The sequence below is a fragment of the Culex pipiens genome, chromosome 3 (assembly GCF_016801865.2).
Source record: "Culex pipiens pallens isolate TS chromosome 3, TS_CPP_V2, whole genome shotgun sequence".
Taxonomy (NCBI): domain Eukaryota; kingdom Metazoa; phylum Arthropoda; class Insecta; order Diptera; family Culicidae; genus Culex; species Culex pipiens.
In genome coordinates, this window is record NC_068939.1 from 119603264 (window position 1) to 119624486 (window position 21223).

A 21223-nucleotide genomic window follows, 5' to 3' on the forward strand; every position below is an offset into this window, starting at 1 on the left:
AATCCCTTAGATGTTGGTCGCCAAAACACTGCCTTGGGTGGATTCGGTGCACATTTATCCACCCATTTTCCCCGGTTGGGGTAACTTGAGGAGGTGCCTCTTTCTGGTAATCCTAAGAGTGTGATTTGGTTTGTTCATGTGAGTGCTTTTCGAGGATATGTGAGGAGTCGATTTGATGATGATGATTTATTTTGTATTTTTAATTGTTTTAATGTATTTGCACATCCTGTCTACAATTATGAGCACTTGGGTGAATTTTTGTGTCTAATTTGAAAAGTTGGTTGAAAATGCACTCAACTCTGCCAACATTTAGATAAATCAGAAAGATTGGAGATCTGTCTCTCCTCTCTTGAGAAATTGCTCTTCGTGTAGAGTTTATAGCATTTGAGTGTAATCTCCATGTTCGATTTGATTTTCCAAACCCATATGCTCTATGCATTTATCGGTTTGAACTTGACAGATCTCGAACTCAATTCAATTAGCAGAATGTGACTTCGATGGCATTGCTCCCAGGGATTGATAACCCTGTTTTTCGGCCCAGACTCAACCAGTATGACGCAACACGTCTTCCAAGCTTAAGTTCGGGACCCGTCATTAATACCCGTTGGGAGTGCTCCTGAAAACTCCCCGGTTGGTTTGCCCAGCCCAGACATTTCCCAAAGCTCCCAGAAACAATTAAGGTGGAAAAGTTCCTACCGAGCAGTGGCATCAGTTTGGAAACATCGAATCCGCTAACCAGCGAGGTCCAAAGTCACCCCGGACCACCGACGGTCGACTTCCGTATCGCGAAGGGAGAACAATCAAACCTCTTCTATAACATTGCTTTTGTGAAGCGATTCGCAATTATGTTTTGTGTCGAGGAGCGCACCCCGTGCAGCACCAGACTAGCATAATTAGAGTGCATTATGCTCTTCTCGGGCATTCTTGCGCTGTAGCGAAAAAAAAAGCAATCTGTGCACTGAATCCACTATACGTCTGCGAACGGGTTTCAATGGGGCAAAACTTCAAGATTGATGATATTCACTCAAGGGTGGCAAGCAGAGGCAGTCTTCAATCAACGGTGGGAGGGCATTGACGGAGTGTGCGGAAGACAATAATGGTGAAATGAGTTGATTTACAGTCGACTCTCTGGTTGTCAATATCCAAGGGACCGTCGAGGAAGAGAATCATCAGTTTACAGAACGATGCAAAATGAAGACTCGATTGAAAATATGTTTTTCTTGGTATCCAGCTATGGGAGATAATCATGGCAACGTCCAGCAAACAAAAACAAACTAATGTCAAACACCCTTCAAAGCTTCGTTTCGCAAAGAAAAATGTCTATGCAAGCCATGAGATAGTGACAATATTGACAACCGGAAGAGATTTTTAAAGCAAACGGAATCCAAGGGACCGTCGAGGAAGAGATCCTTCAAGCAAGAGAAAATATCGAGGAATAAAGCCGATCGAAGTATGCAGTTTGAAGGGACTGAAGAATTCATCGATAGATGGAGCAATATTGATATCGAGAAGATCGACAGCCAGAGAGTCGACTGTATAACCAAAGGTTGTCTGAAAGACTCAAAATTTAGTTATGTTTTGATTACAAACTAGAAAAAAAGACAAAAGACAAAAGACAAAAGACAAAAGACAAAAGACAAAAGACAAAAGACAAAAGACAAAAGACAAAAGACAAAAGACAAAAGACAAAAGACAAAAGACAAAAGACAAAAGACAAAAGACAAAAGACAAAAGACAAAAGACAAAAGACAAAAGACAAAAGACAAAAGACAAAAGACAAAAGACAAAAGACAAAAGACAAAAGACAAAAGACAAAAGACAAAAGACAAAAGACAAAAGACAAAAGACAAAAGACAAAAGACAAAAGACAAAAGACAAAAGACAAAAGACAAAAGACAAAAGACAAAAGACAAAAGACAAAAGACAAAAGACAAAAGACGACACAGACGACACAGACGACACAGACGACACAGACGACACAGACGACACAGACGACACAGACGACACAGACGACACAGACGACACAGACGACACAGACGACACAGACGACACAGACGACACAGACGACACAGACGACACAGACGACACAGACGACACAGACGACACAGACGACACAGACGACACAGACGACACAGACGACACAGACGACACAGACGACACAGACGACACAGACGACACAGACGACTCAGACTACACAGACGACACAGACGACACAGACGACACAGACGACACAGACGACACAGACGACACAGACGACACAGACGACACAGACGACACAGACGACACAGACGACACAGACGACACAGACGACACAGACGACACAGACGACACAGACGACACAGACGACACAGACGACACAGATGACACAGACGACACAGACGACACAGACGACACAGACGACACAGACGACACAGACGACACAGACGACACAGACGACACAGACGACACACAGGTCATTCTACGCCAACTCACACATCAATGGCTCAACCCCTTTTTGATTTGCGTGAAACTTTGTTCTAAGGGGTAATTTTGGTCCTCGTTCATGAATCCGGAGTACATTTTTTCGAAATTAATCTTTCATAGATTTTTTTCTCAAAATTAATTTTGGATATAGATAGGATTTCATTGATTCGTTTTCCTAGTTTTTTTTCAGTAATATTTGATTTGCCTAATTTATTTGTAAAAACGCAGCCTGAAAATAGTTTTTTTTTTAAATCAACCATGTCCATTGTAAAAGGGTTTAAATAATTCCGGTTCATAACTTTATATCTTGTTTAAAACCCGTAATTTTGCCTCCAAATCATTTTTCTGCAACTCCTGCTTAAAGCTCGTCGCAAAATTTACGCCACTTTACTTCGCTAGGCTTGCGTTAGATCTATGATCAAAGTTCCACTTGCGGCTGGGAATTTTCACATTTTTTTTCATTCCTCGTCTGCGATGATTAAAAACATGGAAATCAACCCAGGCGGAGAACTCGCTGATTCTCGGCGTTTGAAGGTTGGCCCTTTTTTTCGTCTCTTTTCAATACGCGAAAGGCAAGACTTTTCGCTCGTAATTTAAGTTCAAACCCAGATTTTTTTCTTTCTCTGGAGTGAACTTTTTGAGTTTTCTAAAGTTGCGGACAGTTAATGAAATTCCTAGTTGTGCTGAAACTCTTGAGGGAAAATAGATTTAAGGATCCGGTGATTGCACAAATCTTGATTTTCAAACTCGACCAAATTGGATTATTGAGTTACAAGTTTCTGGCGGTGAACGAAGCTGCGGGTTGCTAATCAGTGCGTCCCGAACATGGCCTTGTGTTTAACCCACATGCCAAAACCCAGAACTCATCCAAGTTGTAACACATGGAAAGCTACTAATTAACAAACCCATCTAGTAGTCGCACAGTGTGTTCAGTTCACCCACGTGGCTGGAAATGGTAAACAAAACACGTTTGCTGCCTCGACTCGACCCACCTCTGAATGTGGGTGGGTGGCAGAATGTTTGTTACGAGCTAAATTTAGAGCAACAAACTTGCCAACTCTCCTAGGACCTGGACCGGCTGTTGGCGGCCGGATCCTTCCGGGGGGAGATATTCCTGGATGACGATGGTGCTGATGGTGGTTGACTTGGTGTAAAACGATGTCTTAATTAAGCTGCTCTGCACCAAACTGCGTCCCGTTTTGCCGTTCCGGCCTGGCAGCACACGTGTGAGTGCACGTGCAAATGCATGCAAATTCGCACATCAACAGATGTTTGCTGGCGGTTGGTAAAGTGTGTAAGGAAGGGACTGCATATGCACCTAAAGTTATGCAACAGAGTACGCAATTTGCAAAATTTCAACGTTAAATTTATTAAAAATTTCGTTAGTTTGATAAATTCTTGCGTTTCTAAATCTCTAGAAACAAAGTACTTAAATCAACTCGTCATGCGTCGCAAATGCCCAACGCCAAAACGACGCAACAAATTAGTGTGACCAAGAAAGCGTGACACAGTCACACTAATTGGTAGCGTTTGGGGCGGCGCACGTGTGCGACGATTCTTGCTGTACATGAAAAAAGGGTGCAGCTTCCTGATACTCGTGTTCTCCGAACAATACCGATTTGGGGGGCAACTTTCATTTTCGATATTTTCGTGTGCTCACTCAGTTGGAAAGCGCTGCTGGGAGGGGCCGAACAAAGAAAATAAACTTGAAGTTGAAGGAAGTCGCTCAACGATGAAATAGAATTGAAACATTCCTTTGACTTGTTAAATTGCAATCTTCTATCCCAAAATCAGAAAATACCAGCAAATATTATTTCTCCAGGTAATAAACTATGAAAATTTATCACCCCCCAAAAAATCCTTTTCTGTCCAGAGCAGTTAATTTCAATAAAATACTTCATCCAATTAATTCCATTTGGCGGTTCCCTCCAAATTTTCCCTTAACTTCCGGACAGTGCAAACTTTTGTTCCTAGTAAAATTTATGCTGCTCTGCTTTTACCCACTTAGCTTTTGGTTGTTGGTTGGCGCGAAGAAATGGAATCAATGCTGGTCGGAAAAGTTTAAAGCGTGAAAACTTTCGAATTGAAACGTAACTTGGATTTTGCAGTGTTCTAGACGGAGCTGTTGGAGCATTTTTTGGCTGAAGAAAAAGTTTTCGATTGTGAGCTGAAATTGCGCTTGAAAATTGCGCTCTTTGTTTTGTAAGTTTTTACTCATTTGGATTCATTTGAAGCATCAAGTGTGAGCATCATTTTTACCAAAATAAAATTTATTTTGAGTTTTTTTTAAAGGGTGCAATAGCCATTGTTTTCAAAATTTAATCTTAGGTTGTTTTTGAAGAGTAAAAGGTATTCAAAAACACTCAAAAAACAATATTGGATCTTTAAAAAAATCAGAAATGATACAAATGAAGCCATAAATTATGACCATTATAAAGTCTTAAAAAAATCGAAGTTGCGGAAACCTTCGGGCATATCCGGATTTGATTGATTTTTGGGTCAGAAATAATGTTTTTTTTTTTAATATTTCAAAACAATCTTTAAAAAATGCTCAATTTGGAATAACTGTAAAATGGCCTTTTTTGTTTTTTTTTTGTTTGTTTTTTTTTATGTTTACAAATACTGCCTCTTAAATCATTCCGTATTTCCGAGGATTGAAGAATAAGCAAGGGGATTTGAGCAGTCCTCAATTTATGATTGACACCATGGAATTTTGAAAACTCTCTTTCTTAAAATCCAGCAGATAAAAATTTGCTATAATTTTTATTTTACTGGAATGATTTTATCTTGTCCTGTAGTGAAGCAGCTACAAGATTGGTTTTTACGGCATTTCGATAAGAGATCAATAGTTTTCACAAAAGTTTCATTTTATAACATTGAAAATCGAACCATTAGTTTCCGAGATATCGTCAGTTAAAAATTACAGGTTAATTAGGCAACACTTGACGGTGTGTTCTTTCATATTAACTTGCTGGGATAGATCAAGATAGCACACGGGTATCGACTTATTTTCATCAATTCGATTTCTTTGTGAGGCTGTTTCTCAGAAACTAATTGTACGAGTCTAAGAAAAAAAAAAATGTGGGAAATTTTTTCTGCTTTTCAATCACATTTTTTTTCAAGGGTGCTTTTCTTTCAAGAAGCATTTTGAAAATGCAAAAAAAAACGAAAAGAAATCGAAAATGTATACCTTAAAGAAGCCATAACACGAAAACGGTACGTTGTTTATACAAAAGCAAAGTACAGTCGACTCTCTGGCTGTCGATCTTCTCGATATCAATGTTGTTCAAACTCCCGATAAATTTTTCAGTCCCTCAATAAGAATGCTTTCTATAATTTGATAAATTCCGCTCTCGACTGTCCCTTCAATATCGACTACAAAAGAGCTTCAAAAATTTGATTTTTAATATTTTTTTTTGTCCGGGGTTTCGGACTCTCTTAAAATTGTAGAAAATTTATGGGTTGGGAGTATTACTTGTGTGTATTGCTTAATGTGATTTTTCCAATGTTTTAAAAAAGATTTTTTTTTAGAGGTCAACTTTGACTGTGTTTTTACTAACATTTCCCATATTTTAAGTAAAAAAGTATGCCTCTACGCATTTTTTTACAATTTAAATGATAATGGTTCCATTTTATAGCAGAAAATGTGAAAACAGGCAAAAAATTGACTGTAAAAACATGAAAAAATTAGATAAGCAAAATGTAATGACAGGAGGCGGTAGAATAGGCCGAATACTATCAAAATAAAAAATAAACTAAACAAGATAAATGCACATTAAAATACTAAAAAGTAAACAAAAAAACATAGAACAAAAGAAGTAAAGTTTTTCGTAGAACAAAAAATGCTCAATGAACTCGGGAAAATTAACATTTTCGATTAAATAATTTCGGCTGTAGTGGGTTAAATTACCCATTTTGTATGCCCAGGCCCCAAAATTGTATGGAGATTTTTATGAAAAAAAAAAACTAATGAATTTGATTTTTAAAAATTGAGCTTAAAAATTAATTTTAAAAATTAATTTTAAATAAATTTTGATTAAATTTTGAACTTTTTATTCACTTAACGGAGCACATTGCTGAGATATCGTCATTAGAAAATGGTGTGTTTTTTTGGTGAGATTTTGAAAACTTCAATTTTCGTGTATCTTTTTCTTAAAGCGGCTCTATCTCAGCAACCCGAGGTCCAATCTTCAATGTCTTTTAGACAATTTTATAGCTAAAAAATATTTTTAGAAATGGTCACTCATGGTCACTATTTTTAAAAATTGAAATACTGCAAATATTTCGCTAAAATCAAACTTTCGGTGGCTATATCTTGAAAACGGAGCCCTTTATCAAAAAATCTGTACAGTACTTTTCAATTGCAAATTCAATTTTGCATTAAAAAATAATGTCAAACTTGTTTTTGCATGAAACTTCGATATTTTCCAAAAATCACTATTTTTTCAAAAATTCATAACTCGGCGGCAGATTTTTTGACCATGTTTCTCTATGGCTCAAAAGTTGCGGATTTTTGTCCCCTAAAACATATCAAAAAATCTCGAAAATCAAAAAATACATATTTTGGGAAATTGAGTTTTAGTAAAAAAAAAGGTGATAAAAAAATCTGCAATTTTTTTTCCGTGTACCTATTTTTTTCTCAAATGTCCTCAACAATACCTACAACTTTGCCGAAGATACCAAATTGATCAGAAAATTCACTCAAAAGTTACAGCTGTTTGAATATTTACATACCATTTTTGTATGGACAGCTGCCAAAATTGTATGGAGACTTGTATGGGTGAACCAATGACACAAAATAGCATATTTGGCCATAGGGAAGGCCCCCACAAAGTTTGAGCCAAATCAAAAAATACAAATAAAATCCATTTCCGGTTTTGGTAGAGAATTGCTCATCCTTACATTTTATATACAGCAATTCCCCACGAAAAAAGCATGGAAAAAACAAAAGTCCTCGGATCGGGCTCAAAAATTTTCTGGGGTTCCCTGGCCGAAATTATTAGACCCGTATTTTTTTGTTTGGCCATTAGGGTGACCTACGCCGTGTTAGGGTGGTTTGAAAAATGGCCATTTTCGTCGATTTTCGCAAAAACCACTTTTTTCGAAAAATCATAACTCCTCGCCATTTTAACCGATTTCAATTGACTTATACGCAAATGAAAGGTGATGAGTTGGCCTTTCAAAGAAAAATAGTAAGAAGTTTCAAAAATCTAGCCTAACATATGAAAGGGCCTATGAAAATATAAAATGCTGTTTTGACGGTGTCTGGACCAAAGAGCCTATCGGATTCCTCGAACATTTTTACATAACATACTAAAAAATGGGAGGAGTTCATTAACAGGATTCCGAGATATGATTTTTTGAAAATAAAATCCGTGTTTTTTGACGCGCCGCGTGCAAAATTCAGAGAATGACGAAATTGGCAAAAAATCAACTTTTTTCACTAAAACTGCGATAACTTTAAAATTTCAGCGATGACCTATAGATGTTTGGGTGCCAAAATTTTTGTAATTAAAAGACGCAACTTGATAACATTCCAAAAGGGCGTAGCTCCAAATCATCACTGTTTACATGAAATTAGTTGCCAGATTTGTATTTTGCGGTCAAAATTACTATAAAATAAGTACTTTGGCCTTTGATACACATGCTTGCCACGATTTGTAATTAGTAGGCCTTGTTTGTGAACTCTGAGAAATTTTTAAAATAGGCACTTTTTTCTCACTAAACCTCAAATATCTCAGCTCTGGAGTGTCGAAATTGCATTTTCTCAGGAATTCTGAGTACCTACGCCATCATGTCAGACATTCAATTTTACATCTAAGTCCCTTTGACACTAAATTTCTAAAACAATACCATCTCAGGCTGCAAATGATTTTAAAACACCTCTTTTTTCGCATGTTCAAAAATGGAAGGGGTCGTTCCGCCCCTCCGTCATGAGATATCAAAAAATGGAGCTCGGATTCGCAAACCGCAAACCGAAAAGGGGTCGGGTCAACTTGGTAGAGAATTACCCATTGGACTTTGATCTGAGCTAATCTTAGTTACTTTTTTTTGTTAATCTTTCATGCCTTAAGAACATCGATGCAAAATCCCCACTTGACTAGTAAATTCCAACAATCCATTACGTAACCTTGAAGCCGATCAACCGGGGCAGCACTTTTGCCAACTATTCCCTTCCGGTAGAACCCATCCCCACCTGATCCTGGACGACTTCTTCCATGGTGCAGCTCGGCAGTGTTTGCCCTCCCTCGGAAGCACTGCCGACTGTGTGTACATAAATCAACGAAAGTGGGTTAAATGTAAATCAATTCCGCTCAGCTGCCTGAACTGGGATGCTCTAGGGATGGTCAAATTTGATTAAGGAATGCGGAAATCGGCTGGCCTGGGACCGAGAATCCAACGCACGCGGAAGTGCGTTCTCGTGGAATAGTTCGACCTTTGAGGTTAGGTTTTTATGTGCTTTGCTGGAAGTTCATTACATCACAGAAATTCTAATGGATGTGCTCTAACTTAGAAAACGCCAGTCGATAAGAACAACTCAAAAGTGCTTAAATTGCAAATGTCCAAAAATAAAAGTTGTGTTGCACAATCCGTCAATGACCTTAAAGGAAACGACTATTAGGGCAACAAATACACTCTTGACACGCAAATGTCGGGACTGCGGCACCTTAAGGTGAAACACATTTACTTCAGGGGCGGGAGGCAAAACAAACAAAACACGTCAAAAAAGGTTAAAACAACTTTTCCATTTTCTTCTCTGCCTGTTTTTTTTTCTGCAGGATCTCTCCGTCGTTAGAAATTGAATATGATGATTGGAAAAAAGTGCCCTTCGGAGAGAACGGAAAAGAACTGTTTTTCTTGCTCAATTTCTCGGAAAATGGCGGGGCAGGGACGAAAATCGAGGGGATTATCATAAATCCAATTTAGCGTGGCGGGCGCGCCCGTTTTGTTGGGAAGTGATTAAGTTGTACTTTACTTCATGATTTTAAGCTACCTGTAGCTGCAGCAACAAAAAATAATCCGAAAAAAAGGAATTAAATCTAACATCTCTTTTTTTTTCTCCCTCCCTCCAGAGTCCCAAGTTTGCCCCGCCCATGGAGTTTGTCGACCAGGCCACTCTGAGTCCCCCCGAGGGGTACAAGGACGGCAGTGGGCTGCTGGACAACGCGCTCGGGGGCGCCCTCGGCGGGCACGTCTTCGGTGCACAACATATTCAGCAGCTCCAAGTTATCCAGCGGCTACAGCAGCAACGGGCGGCCATGTTGGCCGCACGGGCTGCTGCTGGCCAGCAGGGACAACAAACGGGCAGCACTCAGACCTCGTCCGGCGGCGGCGGAACCGGGGCAAGTCCCGCGGCGACAGCGGCAGCAACAGGCCAACCAGCGGCGGCGGCGGCCACGACGACGACGATTCAGCAGCAACCTCAGACAAGTCCTCAGCAGCAGACCGTTTGTACCGAATGTGCCGAGTGTGCGGAATGTGCCGCCAAGCAGTTGCACGATGAAGGTAGGTTCGACCCCTTTGGAACGGGACCAAGATTTATTCGTTCAAAATTGGGTGCGTGTTCATGGTATTATCGGGGCTGCACCGAATGGCCCAAGTTGGCTGCAATTGCCGGAAAATAAATTATTTTTGCGCGGTGGTCCTTAATACACTTTAAAAAAAAGTTAAATCCTTGAATTTAGGAAGTTGAAAAAGTTTGTTCGTACTCTCGTTGATCTGCATGCCACACGGGAGGGCGCCGGTATTGACTGATAATACAAGAGATCTTCCAGGGTTATACAGTGAGCGATGATTAGAACTCCATCTAGTCATTTGTAATTCATTGTGTAACTTTGGCTGATCTGTCAATAACGGAGAAGCAACTCATTGGTCATCAACACACTAGGATTTTCAATACAAGCTTATTTTAAAAGCCAATCTCAATTCTTAACTATTGTAATGTGCAAAGCATTGTTTGATACATTAAGGTTATTTTTTTAATGAACTTTAAATCAAAAGAGTAAAAATCAGGCAGTCCATTTTCTTTACGATTCGATCAATAATCGACTGAAAATAGTTTTTTTTTCAACTTTCGATACATTTTAAAGTATTTAATCTGTCAAATTCAGAGAACACAATTGGATTTTTCGATATCATTAAAAAATCTGGCTACGTTAGAATCATCCGACAATCTGGAATCTACTATTTTATGAATCATACATTTCATTTGCCCGAATCATTACCCCTAATTGGCCACATCCCCGAATACCACTTCCCCTAATCAGCCCTTTCCCCAAATATCATTTCCCCTAATCGGCTATATCCCCGAAAGCCATTTCCTCTAATCGGCCATTTCCCCGAATGCCATTTCTCCGAGGTGGCACTTACGCCAATTGCCGTTTAGTTGAATTAAATTTTCTCGAATTTTCATATCCCCAATAGAGGAGAAAATCGTGACGTCAGAAATGTACTCAAATCTCTCAAAGTTCATTTTGTGAGTGACTTTAACAGTTTGGCCTAGTTTGACAGCTACATTGTCCCCCGTTTTCTGTGGGAGACAAAAGGAGGCAAATACTTTATGGAAATCATACCTGTCAAAATTCCCAGCCTCAAAATTTTGTCGCGAGTTGCTTTTCTCCTCTATACGAAACGAAATGAAAACTCGATTGAAAATATTAGTTTCCTGGTCACCAGCTATGGATGACAATCATGGTAACACACAGCAAACAAAAACAAATTAATGTCAAAATCTCTTTATAGCACCGTTTGGTAAATAAAACAAATGTAACGAAGATTTTTTTTAAGCAGTGGAAATCCAAGGTTCCATCGAGTTAGAGAGGACTTCGAGGAAAGAAAAACATTGAAGCAGGGCTGCGGGGTCGGGTCATCTTTCAAACTACTCCGACTCTGGATCGGACTCCGGCTTTCTGAGTTAACCCTCTACAACCCTGGGATGGGATAAACAAAGAGAAAAAAACCTATTGTCAAACTAAACCACTTTCAACATGGCCGCTTCTGTCAACCTAAACCAGTCCTTTCTTATGAGGAGAAAATGAGAAGTATTGTAATTTGAGTTAAAAAAAAACGAATTTAAATCAATTTCACAAATAATTGTGAATTGCATTAATAGATTGATTAAAATATTTTCAATTGAAAGGCATTTATTTCTATCGTACACCGAATGTTGACTTATCAGCATTTCCATTTTAAAAAACAATACATTTCATGATCCGACTATTCTTTTGCCCATTTAAAACTCTTGTTATTTTTTTGCGCGTTACATAGAAATGTCATCTAAATTGAACAATATTAAACCTGTGTTTCCCATGAAATTAAAATGTGGCGTGAAGAAACAACATTGTAGAACTGGATTTAAAAAGCAAACAAAAATAATGGCCACAGTTTAGCCTATTTGATTTTTTTCGCACTTTTTTATTTCAACACATTGCCACAAATTGAAAAACAAACTTTTATGCTCTTTGAAGTGAATGAATTGGTACAAATTTGAATTTTTGCCAGCCATTTCTTTCGATTCTGGCGTGCGACCTAAGAAATGATAACTTTCTTTAAAGTTGAGTAAAAATTGCCGTTGAATTCGACGTGCTCCTCTTTGGGGAACTGGGAAAGATTTATTTACTTTCTTTGCGTAACGGGACAACGACAGGAGCAGATCAAAAAAAAATCTCCCCTCCCATTTAATGACTTGCAGGCTCGCTTGCAGGCTTTTTAGGATTTTTTTAGATTGATGTAAGAAAACGCATTGAAATCGTATTGCATTTTTCACATCCAAATGAAAATGAAAAATCTTTCATATAAAAAACACATTAAAAATTGAAGAAGTGAACATTTTTTGACTCATCTATGATTTGCCAACCATTTCAAGTAATTTGTATCCGGCAGCTCCTTATGAACGGATCCACCGTAAAACGATGGAAATAAACCCACGTCCAACCGCAAATTTTAACAGCCAAATTAAAAAAAAATCTGCGAGGAAAAACTAAACAACAAGTCATCCACATGCTTGAGCACTGAGTTGAAAAACATCATCAAGAAAATTTGAATTGTCAAGCTATCTGAATCACAGATTGCTTGATATTTGTTTAAGAACACGAATTTTCTTGCAAAAAAAACAGAAGAAGAATACAAACGTAAACACTCAATAAGAAGACTCTATCCAGCCGTCCCGTCCCAGCTACAACCCAATCCCATCTTTAGACTGGCTTTGATTTAAAAAGTTGCCAAAAATCAATTTTTCAACCATTTTTTGATCTTTAAAAAAGCTTTGGAAAAAAGAACTCTTCAAACTTTAGAAAATGTCGTACCGCCCCTTTCAAATGTTGCTCCAGAAATGAAGTATGAAAATTCAAAAAACTGTATCCTTTGAAGGATTTTTTTGATCAATTTGGTTTCTTCGGCAAAGTTGTAGGTATGGATACGGACTACACTGGAAAAAAATGGTACACTGTAAAAAAATTGATTATTTTTTATTTAACTTTTTATCACTAAAACTTGATTTGCAAAAAAACACTATTTTTATTTTTTTTTATTTTTTGATACGTTATGAATTTTTTTTTATTAAATACTGATTTAAAAAAAAAATCGAAATATTGGTCGCAAAATTTTTTCAACTTCATTTTTCGATGTAAAATCAAATTTGCAATCAAAAAGTACTTTAGTGAAATTTTCATAAAGTGCACCGTTTTCAAGTTAAATCCATATTTAGGTGACTTTTTTGAAAATAGTCGCAGTTTTTCATTTTTTTAAATTAGTGCACATGTTTGCACACTTTTGGAATATTTTTGAAAAGCTGAGAAAATTCTCTATATTTTGCTTCTTCGGACTTTGTTGATACGACCTTTAGTTGCTGAGATATTGCAATGCAAAGGTTTAAAAACAGGAAAATTAATGGAAAATTAATGTTTTCTAAGTCTCACCCAAACAACCCACCATTTTTCAATGTCGATATCTCAGCAAGTAATTGTCCGATTTTCAATGTTAATATATGAAACATTTGCGAAATTTTCCGATTTTTTCGAAAAAAATATTTTCAAAATTTTCAAATCAAGACTAACATTTCAAAATGGCCAAACATTCAATATTACGCCCTTTTAAAATGTTAGTCTTGGTTTGATTGTTTTTTTTAATATTGTTTTCGAAAAGATCGGAAAATTTCACACATGTTTCATATATTAACATTGAAAATCGGACCATTAGTTGCTGAGATATCGACAGCAAAATATAGAGACATTTTTTTTTTCACTTATTTTAAAAAATGAAAAACTTCGACTATTTTCAAAAAAGTCACCTAAATATGGATTTAACTTGAAAACGGTGCACTTTATGAAAATTTCACTAAAGTACTTTTTGATTGCAAATTTGATTTTACATCGAAAAATGAATTTGAAAAATTTTTGCGACCAATATTTCGATTTTTTGAAAAACATCATAACTCGGTCAAAGATTCAAGAATTCATAACTCGGTCAAAGATTTTTTGCACAACCTGGAAATTTCTGAAAAGTTGGCATTTTATGTCCTCTAAATTATATCAAAAAATAAAAAAAAATTAAAAATATTGTTTTTTTTGCAAATCAAGTTTTAGTGATAAAAAGTTGAATAAAAAATCACCAAATTTTTTTTTACCGTGTATCATTTTTTCCAGTGTAGTCCGTATCCATACCTACAACTTTGCCGAAGACACCAAATCGATCAAAAAATTCCTTCAAAAGATACAGATTTTTTAATTTTCATACATCATTTTTGTATGCTCAGTTTTATTGCATATTGGATCGAATGTTGAATGACAATCTGTATAAAATTTTATCATAATGCAAGTTACAGTACAATGATAATATCCAATACCATATTGGACCGATCTGGCCACATTTGGACCGGATCCAGGTTCTCCGGTGGAACCCGGAATATCCCAACTACGGAGTATTTTCAAGAAATTTATTGGAGTGGCAATATGGGTATCCAAATTCAGCATTTTCAAAATCAAGCTCTTAAGGATTATGCAAGAGCAAAATGTGCTATCATACCAATTTAAGGTATTGTTTTAATATTGCAAAATTGCAGAATTTGTCAATGGTCGAACACCACATTTTGGTATTAAAGTGTTTTATCAAATTCCTCTGAAACTATGGGAAAATTTTGACCAATTTTGACAAAATAATTAATTTTGCGCTAATGTTTTTTTCCGGGACGGGAAATTGGACGCTCTAGTTCTAATCCTGGAGTAAAAGGTTCCTTGGAGTAAAAATAGGTTAGGGTGCTCTCCCCATTCAAGCCTTCGAACTCCTAGGTTCGAGCAGAAACTAGAGAGTAAAGATGGTTTGATTTTGAATTGATTTTTCTTCTGGGAAATGCTCTATATACAGTATGTAAAAAAAGTATTTACACCCCTTGGGCACTATGCACATTTTGTGATGAAACATGTAAAAAATTTAAAGTTTGACAGAAACCTAGTACTACGTTTTGTTCAAAAACTCATGCCAAACATTTTGCTACAAAAAGCTCATGAAAAGATGATTTCTATAAAAAGTTATATAACAAATACTATTACGAAAATAAAAAAGGTGCAAAAAAAGTTTGTACACCTTTCGAAAAATTAACATAAATAATGTTATTTGTTGACAAATCACCATAAATCCAGTCTCCCAACTCCAAATAGGCATCCTTGACTGATTAAAAAATAATTTGGATTGAATATAAAGTTTACTAACTACTTAGTATAAAAGTTTATATAACTCTGGAAATTCTATATAAAACTTATTTAAACTTAATTTTGCAAACTTTTAATTCAACTAAATGTCAATATATTACCATAGAATTGCTAAATAAACATTTTGGAGTGGGTATAACACCGTTTTGGGGGTATTTGTATCGATAGAATAGATTTTTCGTTGGAATTTCGTACCAACCCGGAATTACGTCGTCGGAAAATCCGCCGGCATCTGAACCGGTCCACAATTCACAAGTCAACCTATGTGGCATCGGAAAGGGCATAAAATTTCCGATCTTTTGATACCCATACATCTAGGTTTTCTATAAAACCCACGTTTTTAAATACCTGGGCAAAAATAAGTTTGGTCCACTAAAACAAAAAATACGAAATTCCATATATTTTTGGCAGGTTGCTCAAACGAAACCACAACAACGTTTTTACTTAGGTATTTAAAAACGTGGGTTTTATAGAAAACCTAGATGTATGGGTATCAAAAGATCGGAAATTTTATGCCCTTTCCGATTCCACATAGGTTGACTTGTGAATTGTGGACCGGTTCGGATGCCGGCGGATTTTCCGACGACGTAATTCCGGGTTGGTACGAAATTCCAACGAAAAATCTATTCTATCGATACAAAGACCCCAAAACGGTGTTATACCCACTCCAAAATGTTTATTTAGCAATTCTATGGTAATATATTGACATTTAGTTGAATTAAAAGTTTGCAAAATTAAGTTTAGATAAGTTTTATATAGAATTTCCAGAGTTATATAAACTTTTATACTAAGTAGTTAGTAAACTTTATATTCAATCCAAATTATTTTTTTAATCAGTCAAGGATGCCTATTTGGAGTTGGGAGACTGGATTTATGGTGATTTGTCAACAAATAACTTTATTTATGTTAATTTTTCGAAAGGTGTACAAACTTTTTTTGCACCTTTTTTATTTTCGTAATAGTATTTGTTTTATAACTTTTTATAGAAATCATCTTTTCATGAGCTTTTTGTAGCAAAATGTTTGGCATGAGTTTCTGAACAAAACGTAGTACTAGGTTCCTTAAATTCTTTACATGTTTCATCACAATATGTGCATAGGGCCCAAGGGGTGTAAATACTTTTTGTACATACTGTACCTAAATGTGAACTAAACCGTTTTTGTTTAATAAAACAAATCAAACTTTTTTCTATATTTTACAGGAAAATTTTCAAAGGTATAACAATTTTCTTTATATATCTTAAGTGAGCTAGAGAAGTTTTTTAAAACTTTAAGTTCTGCTTTTTTCTAACATTTGGTAATCCATAATCATTTTCAAAGCATATTGTTATAAAATTTACTGTATCCCCGTTATAGTAAAGCACAAATTAGGATAAAAGCAATGAAAAGGTCCATATTTTATTTTTAAAAACGTTATCAGAAGCACCGTTTCCTTCATCTTTGCCCAAACCGCTGACCAGGACAGATTGTTTTAAAATTCTCGGCCATCGGCGCCGGAAGTTTCAGAACAACAAGCATAAATCATCCCCGGGAAGAATGTTGTTAGAAGCAATTAATTATGAGCTTAATAGCTGTTTGGTGTTTGTTAAACCGTCGCTAAATTTATTCTGAAATAATAGACGGCTGAGAATTTTGTGTTTTAAAGTACTCCTTTTTATTCAGATATCCAGTTTGAATGCTGTTATCATGAATTTAATGTTCTTTAACAAAAACTCAGCCCTCATCAATCCTAATCCAACCATCAATTATAAAAGAAGGAACTAAAAACATTTTAATTTTTCTCCCGTCAGCCCAGACAAGTGACACTTGTACTCGGTGAAACATTACCGGGATAAGTACCCCCGAAAGCCCGGCAACGTCGACGCTCCGTCGGGAGTCTGGCAGACGATGGCAATCGTGTGTACTTTGGCTCATCATATTTTCAAAAAATGTCTATCAACTGATAGTTTTTCTTTTTGTAAAAAAAATATGCATAAATATTTTTAATTTTGTAGATTTTACTATTTTGATAAAATAATTTTTCAAACATTTGCTGCTGAATAGCCAAGGGTTACCATTGCAAAACCACCCCCGGTTGACTAGCGTTTGCATCATCGTCGTCATCGTCACCGACCGTTTCGCGACGCTGGAATTCACCGAGCGACGACTAATTTCAGGCAAAGAGGGCAGTTCAGTGATGGCTGTTGCTGGCCTGTTCTTTTCTGCAATGACTTTTTACCTAATAGGAGACCCACCCCCGCCGCATGGCAACACTGATGTCATACTGCGAATCAGTCTGGCAACTGATGCGTGAAAAAAGTAAAATGATATCACGCGAGAACGAACGATTCGTTGGTGTGATTTTTTTTTTTCAAGTTAATGCTGGAATATTATAACCTAACTTTTCCGATTTTTTAAAAATCAGTTTAATGATTGAAAGTAAAATTCAGCAACTAATGAGCTTCGTAATAATTTGTATAAATCAAAAACACAGAAACATCTCCATTTGCTAAATATTATTCAAATTTCCACCTTCGCTTTGCTCAAATCATGTACGTCCAATGATGTAATGCAAATTCGTTGCGTGGTTTGAAATCAATGAATAAAATATTACCTTTCGAGAAATGTCAACCGCAAACCCCGAGTCCTCCTTGCTCATCAAACCATTAAATATTCTGTACACCCGGGCCAAGCCTCACTCGCACAGAGAGTGAGTACGAGCCCATGAAAAATTTTCCACCCAAAGTCGTCCACCCACAACTGTGGGCGCGCGTTTGTTTACCTTCGCCGTTTTCCACCTGATTAAGTCACGAACATGCTTTATCAATTTTCTTCGGAAATCTCCCTCAAGTACCGCTCGGGGAGAACCGCAAACGCTTCGAATCTTTCGGTTCTCTCTAGGCGGAAATTCCCCGAACAGTGTGGCCAGTCGGTTTGGTTCGTCCTGACCTCTGGGAGGCACAGCGAAATTTAAGCAAGAAGGGACCAAGCAAATGCCACGCCTTGACGGAAATTGATGAAAGCTGCCACGGACTTTTCCTGTCACAAGATGATTATTTTTTCAAGTTTTCCATCAGAGGACCATGCCAAAACGAGCTATGAGTAAACAGAAGAAACAGTTCACAGTGGAATTAAATTGTGAAAAATTTTATTGTGTCCAGATCTTGGAATTTGGATGGTTCCCCAAGTCAAATCAAGACTTTTCTCATGTAAAAAATCCTAGTCTGTCGCGGGTGACCATAAACGACCATGATCAACGACGACCAACATTTTAAAAACTCGTAGAATCTCGATAACTTGTGATGATTACAAGCAAACCCCTTATGTTTATTAACCATTTTTTTGTAATTGACTGCTCTACAACTTTGTAGAACACTGTTACACTCAAAACAATAACCCTGCAAAGTTAGAAAAAACACGAAATTTTAAAAGGAAAATTTGTTTTCTAAATGAAGAAATGACCCTTCTGGGTTAATGAAGATTCGAAAAGTACATTAGATTTCCTTTAAAATGACACGTTCCAAAAAATTTTACAGTCGAAGAACGAAAAATGGCAGAGTTTTTACAACTTTTTCAATTTAATATTACATTAAAGTCCCTTTGACACCAAACTTCTAGCTCATCACCGCACAGTGGATCCTCTCCGAACAAAGGTGTCACAAAATTGAAAAATGTCAGGTATCCTACCAAATATGTCATATATTACGGTAATTTTGGGCAGCTGAATTCAAAAAATACATTTATTTTTTCATTAAATGAAATCTAGGTACATTAGGGTGGTTCATAAATTATTATTTTTTGAATATTTATTTTCATTGCTGAAATTGTATTTTTTTATATAAATAGTAGCATCCGGGAAAGTGGAGTAGGGGTAAGCGTGGTTGCCTCTCACCCAGTCGGCTTGGGTTCGATCCCAGACGGTCTCGGTGGCATTTTTCGAGACGAGATTTGTCTGACCACGGCTTCCGTCGGATGGGGAGGTAAATGTTGGCCCCGGTCTAACCTAGAGGGTTAGGTCGTTAGCTCAGTCCAGGTGTAGGAGTCGTCTCCCTGGGTCCTGTCCTGGTGGAGTCGCTGGTAGGCAGTTGGACTCACAATCCAAAGGTCGTCAGTTTGAATCTCGGGGTGGATGGAAGCTTAGGTGTAAAAAGAGGTTTGCAATTGCCTCAACAATCAAGCCTTCGGACACCTAGTTTCGAGTAGGAATCTCGTAATCGAGAACGCCAAGGCAATGCTGTAGAGCGAATAACTTGATTTTTGATTTGATTTTAGTAGCTTGGAATTTTGATTTTTGTGAGTTTTTGATCTAAACAAATAAAATGTTTGGGTGGTAGCAATGGTATCACAATGATCCAAAAGCGGAATTTTGGTAATCAAAATTCGTAGATACTACACTTTCAAATTAAAACAGCTTTGTCATCTTCCGGAAAGTTGATCAGGGTCAGTACAGTAGCAACGTTAGAGTGGTCCAGTTAATAGGGTGTTCCAGAATTGTTGTATTTGAGGAAAAGTGTTATTTGGCATCTATGAGAATTTCATTTGATACTAAAATATGTACTTTAGTAGTATCTGTAGTTTAGCTAGAAAAAGATCATAAGACATTTCTAAAGTTTTTTAAAGGTATAAAACACAATAAATTATAAGACCTTTAAATAAATAACGCTAGATTTTTGTTGAGGCCAATGAAAATTTCATTTCAGGTTTTTATCTCCTTCCCTTTTCGAATTTTCTCCAAATACTTACTTTATTAGAGTAATTTTTGATACATTTTAATGTAGAAAATTTGAGAATAAGGTTTTGATTTTTTTTATTTTCCATCTTTCTTCCTCTCTACATCCATGACTAGAGCCAAGGTCTGCTCTGCTTTTTATCTACTAAGCTACTGCTTTTTGGAAGACTTTTTGGGACAGTTTGAAAAAAAATCTTGCATTGTCAGGATTCTCACAAGAAAATCTATCGTACCAACAAAAAGTATGATCCGTTGTCAGGGGTGACATTAGGTCTGGAGGTGAAATTGGGTCATAAAAATTTTAGCAATTTTGTAAGACCTCACCCACCAGACCCAATGTCACCCCTGATGACGGTATTCCTTAAAATGTTTGCAATTGCTCATTAACTAATATGTTTATCACTGCCCGCATCAATTTGTTCCAATAATTCTCCACACAGATACACATTGTAGCTTGTGGGCTATCTTGTGACACGTAATATCTTTTTACAGCAGACGGGTCACAAGATAGCACACAAGCACATGTGAAATTTTAAAATAGAAAGTGTTTTCGCCGTTTATTTTTAGGTCACTCCAAGAGAAATATTTAAAGTCATAAAAAAGACGAGGGAGAGGGGGGTGAAGGAGTATTTTGGTACACTAATAAATCAAGAATCCAGTATTATTTTAGTACATTTGTTGAATTCTTGAATATGAAGAAAAATCATAAAGCGATTGCCATATCTGACTTTTTGATCCGATTCGTGGATAGAGTAGAGTAGATTATGACTTTTTTAGAAATTTGCCAATTTTGATCTTTTGAGAAAGTAGGAGCAAAATTTGCTATACACAGTCTAAAAGTACATTGATTTTCATCACAGAAACTCAATCGAGACATTGGTCACACCCATACAAAATTGTTCCTGACGGATTGAAATTCGAAAAAAATCTTGAAAATACACAGAAAAAAAAAATGATGGTAATATTCATCAGGAAATGGTGACAGATTTTGTGGCAAAATAAATGATAAATTTTACCCCAGAAAATGATGAATATTCATCAGTTTTTGATGAATATTCATCAGGTTCACATTTTTACACATTTTTATGTAATGTTACACAAATAAAGAGGTAATAATCAACCTACCAAATTTTCAACATTCCAAAATTCAACTTTTTTTCTGTGTAGTTAATGCTTGCTTTCGATCGAATAGCAAAAAAGGGGGAGGGGTTAATCAAAATTTCAAGAACAGTCAAATTAACAACTTTTGAATACCTTTCGAATGCAGTCAAAAGAATAATTGGTTTAAAATTGGTTTGAATGATTAATATTACCTCTGAAAATGATGAATTTTCATCAGTTTTTGATGA

The 21223-nt window shown here is 36.6% G+C and overlaps 1 protein-coding gene across 6 annotated transcripts in view; it reads left to right on the plus strand.

The window, feature by feature from the left end:
* The window catches only part of LOC120413919 (uncharacterized), a 259164-nt gene that overhangs the window by 161200 nt on the left and 76741 nt on the right, over nt 1-21223 (plus strand). For all 6 annotated transcript variants that reach the window (XM_039574896.2, XM_039574893.2, XM_039574897.2 and 3 more), the window contains exon 4: nt 9537-9969. In XM_039574896.2, the coding sequence (XP_039430830.1) occupies nt 9537-9969 (433 nt within the window). The remainder of the gene's footprint in view (nt 1-9536; nt 9970-21223) is intronic.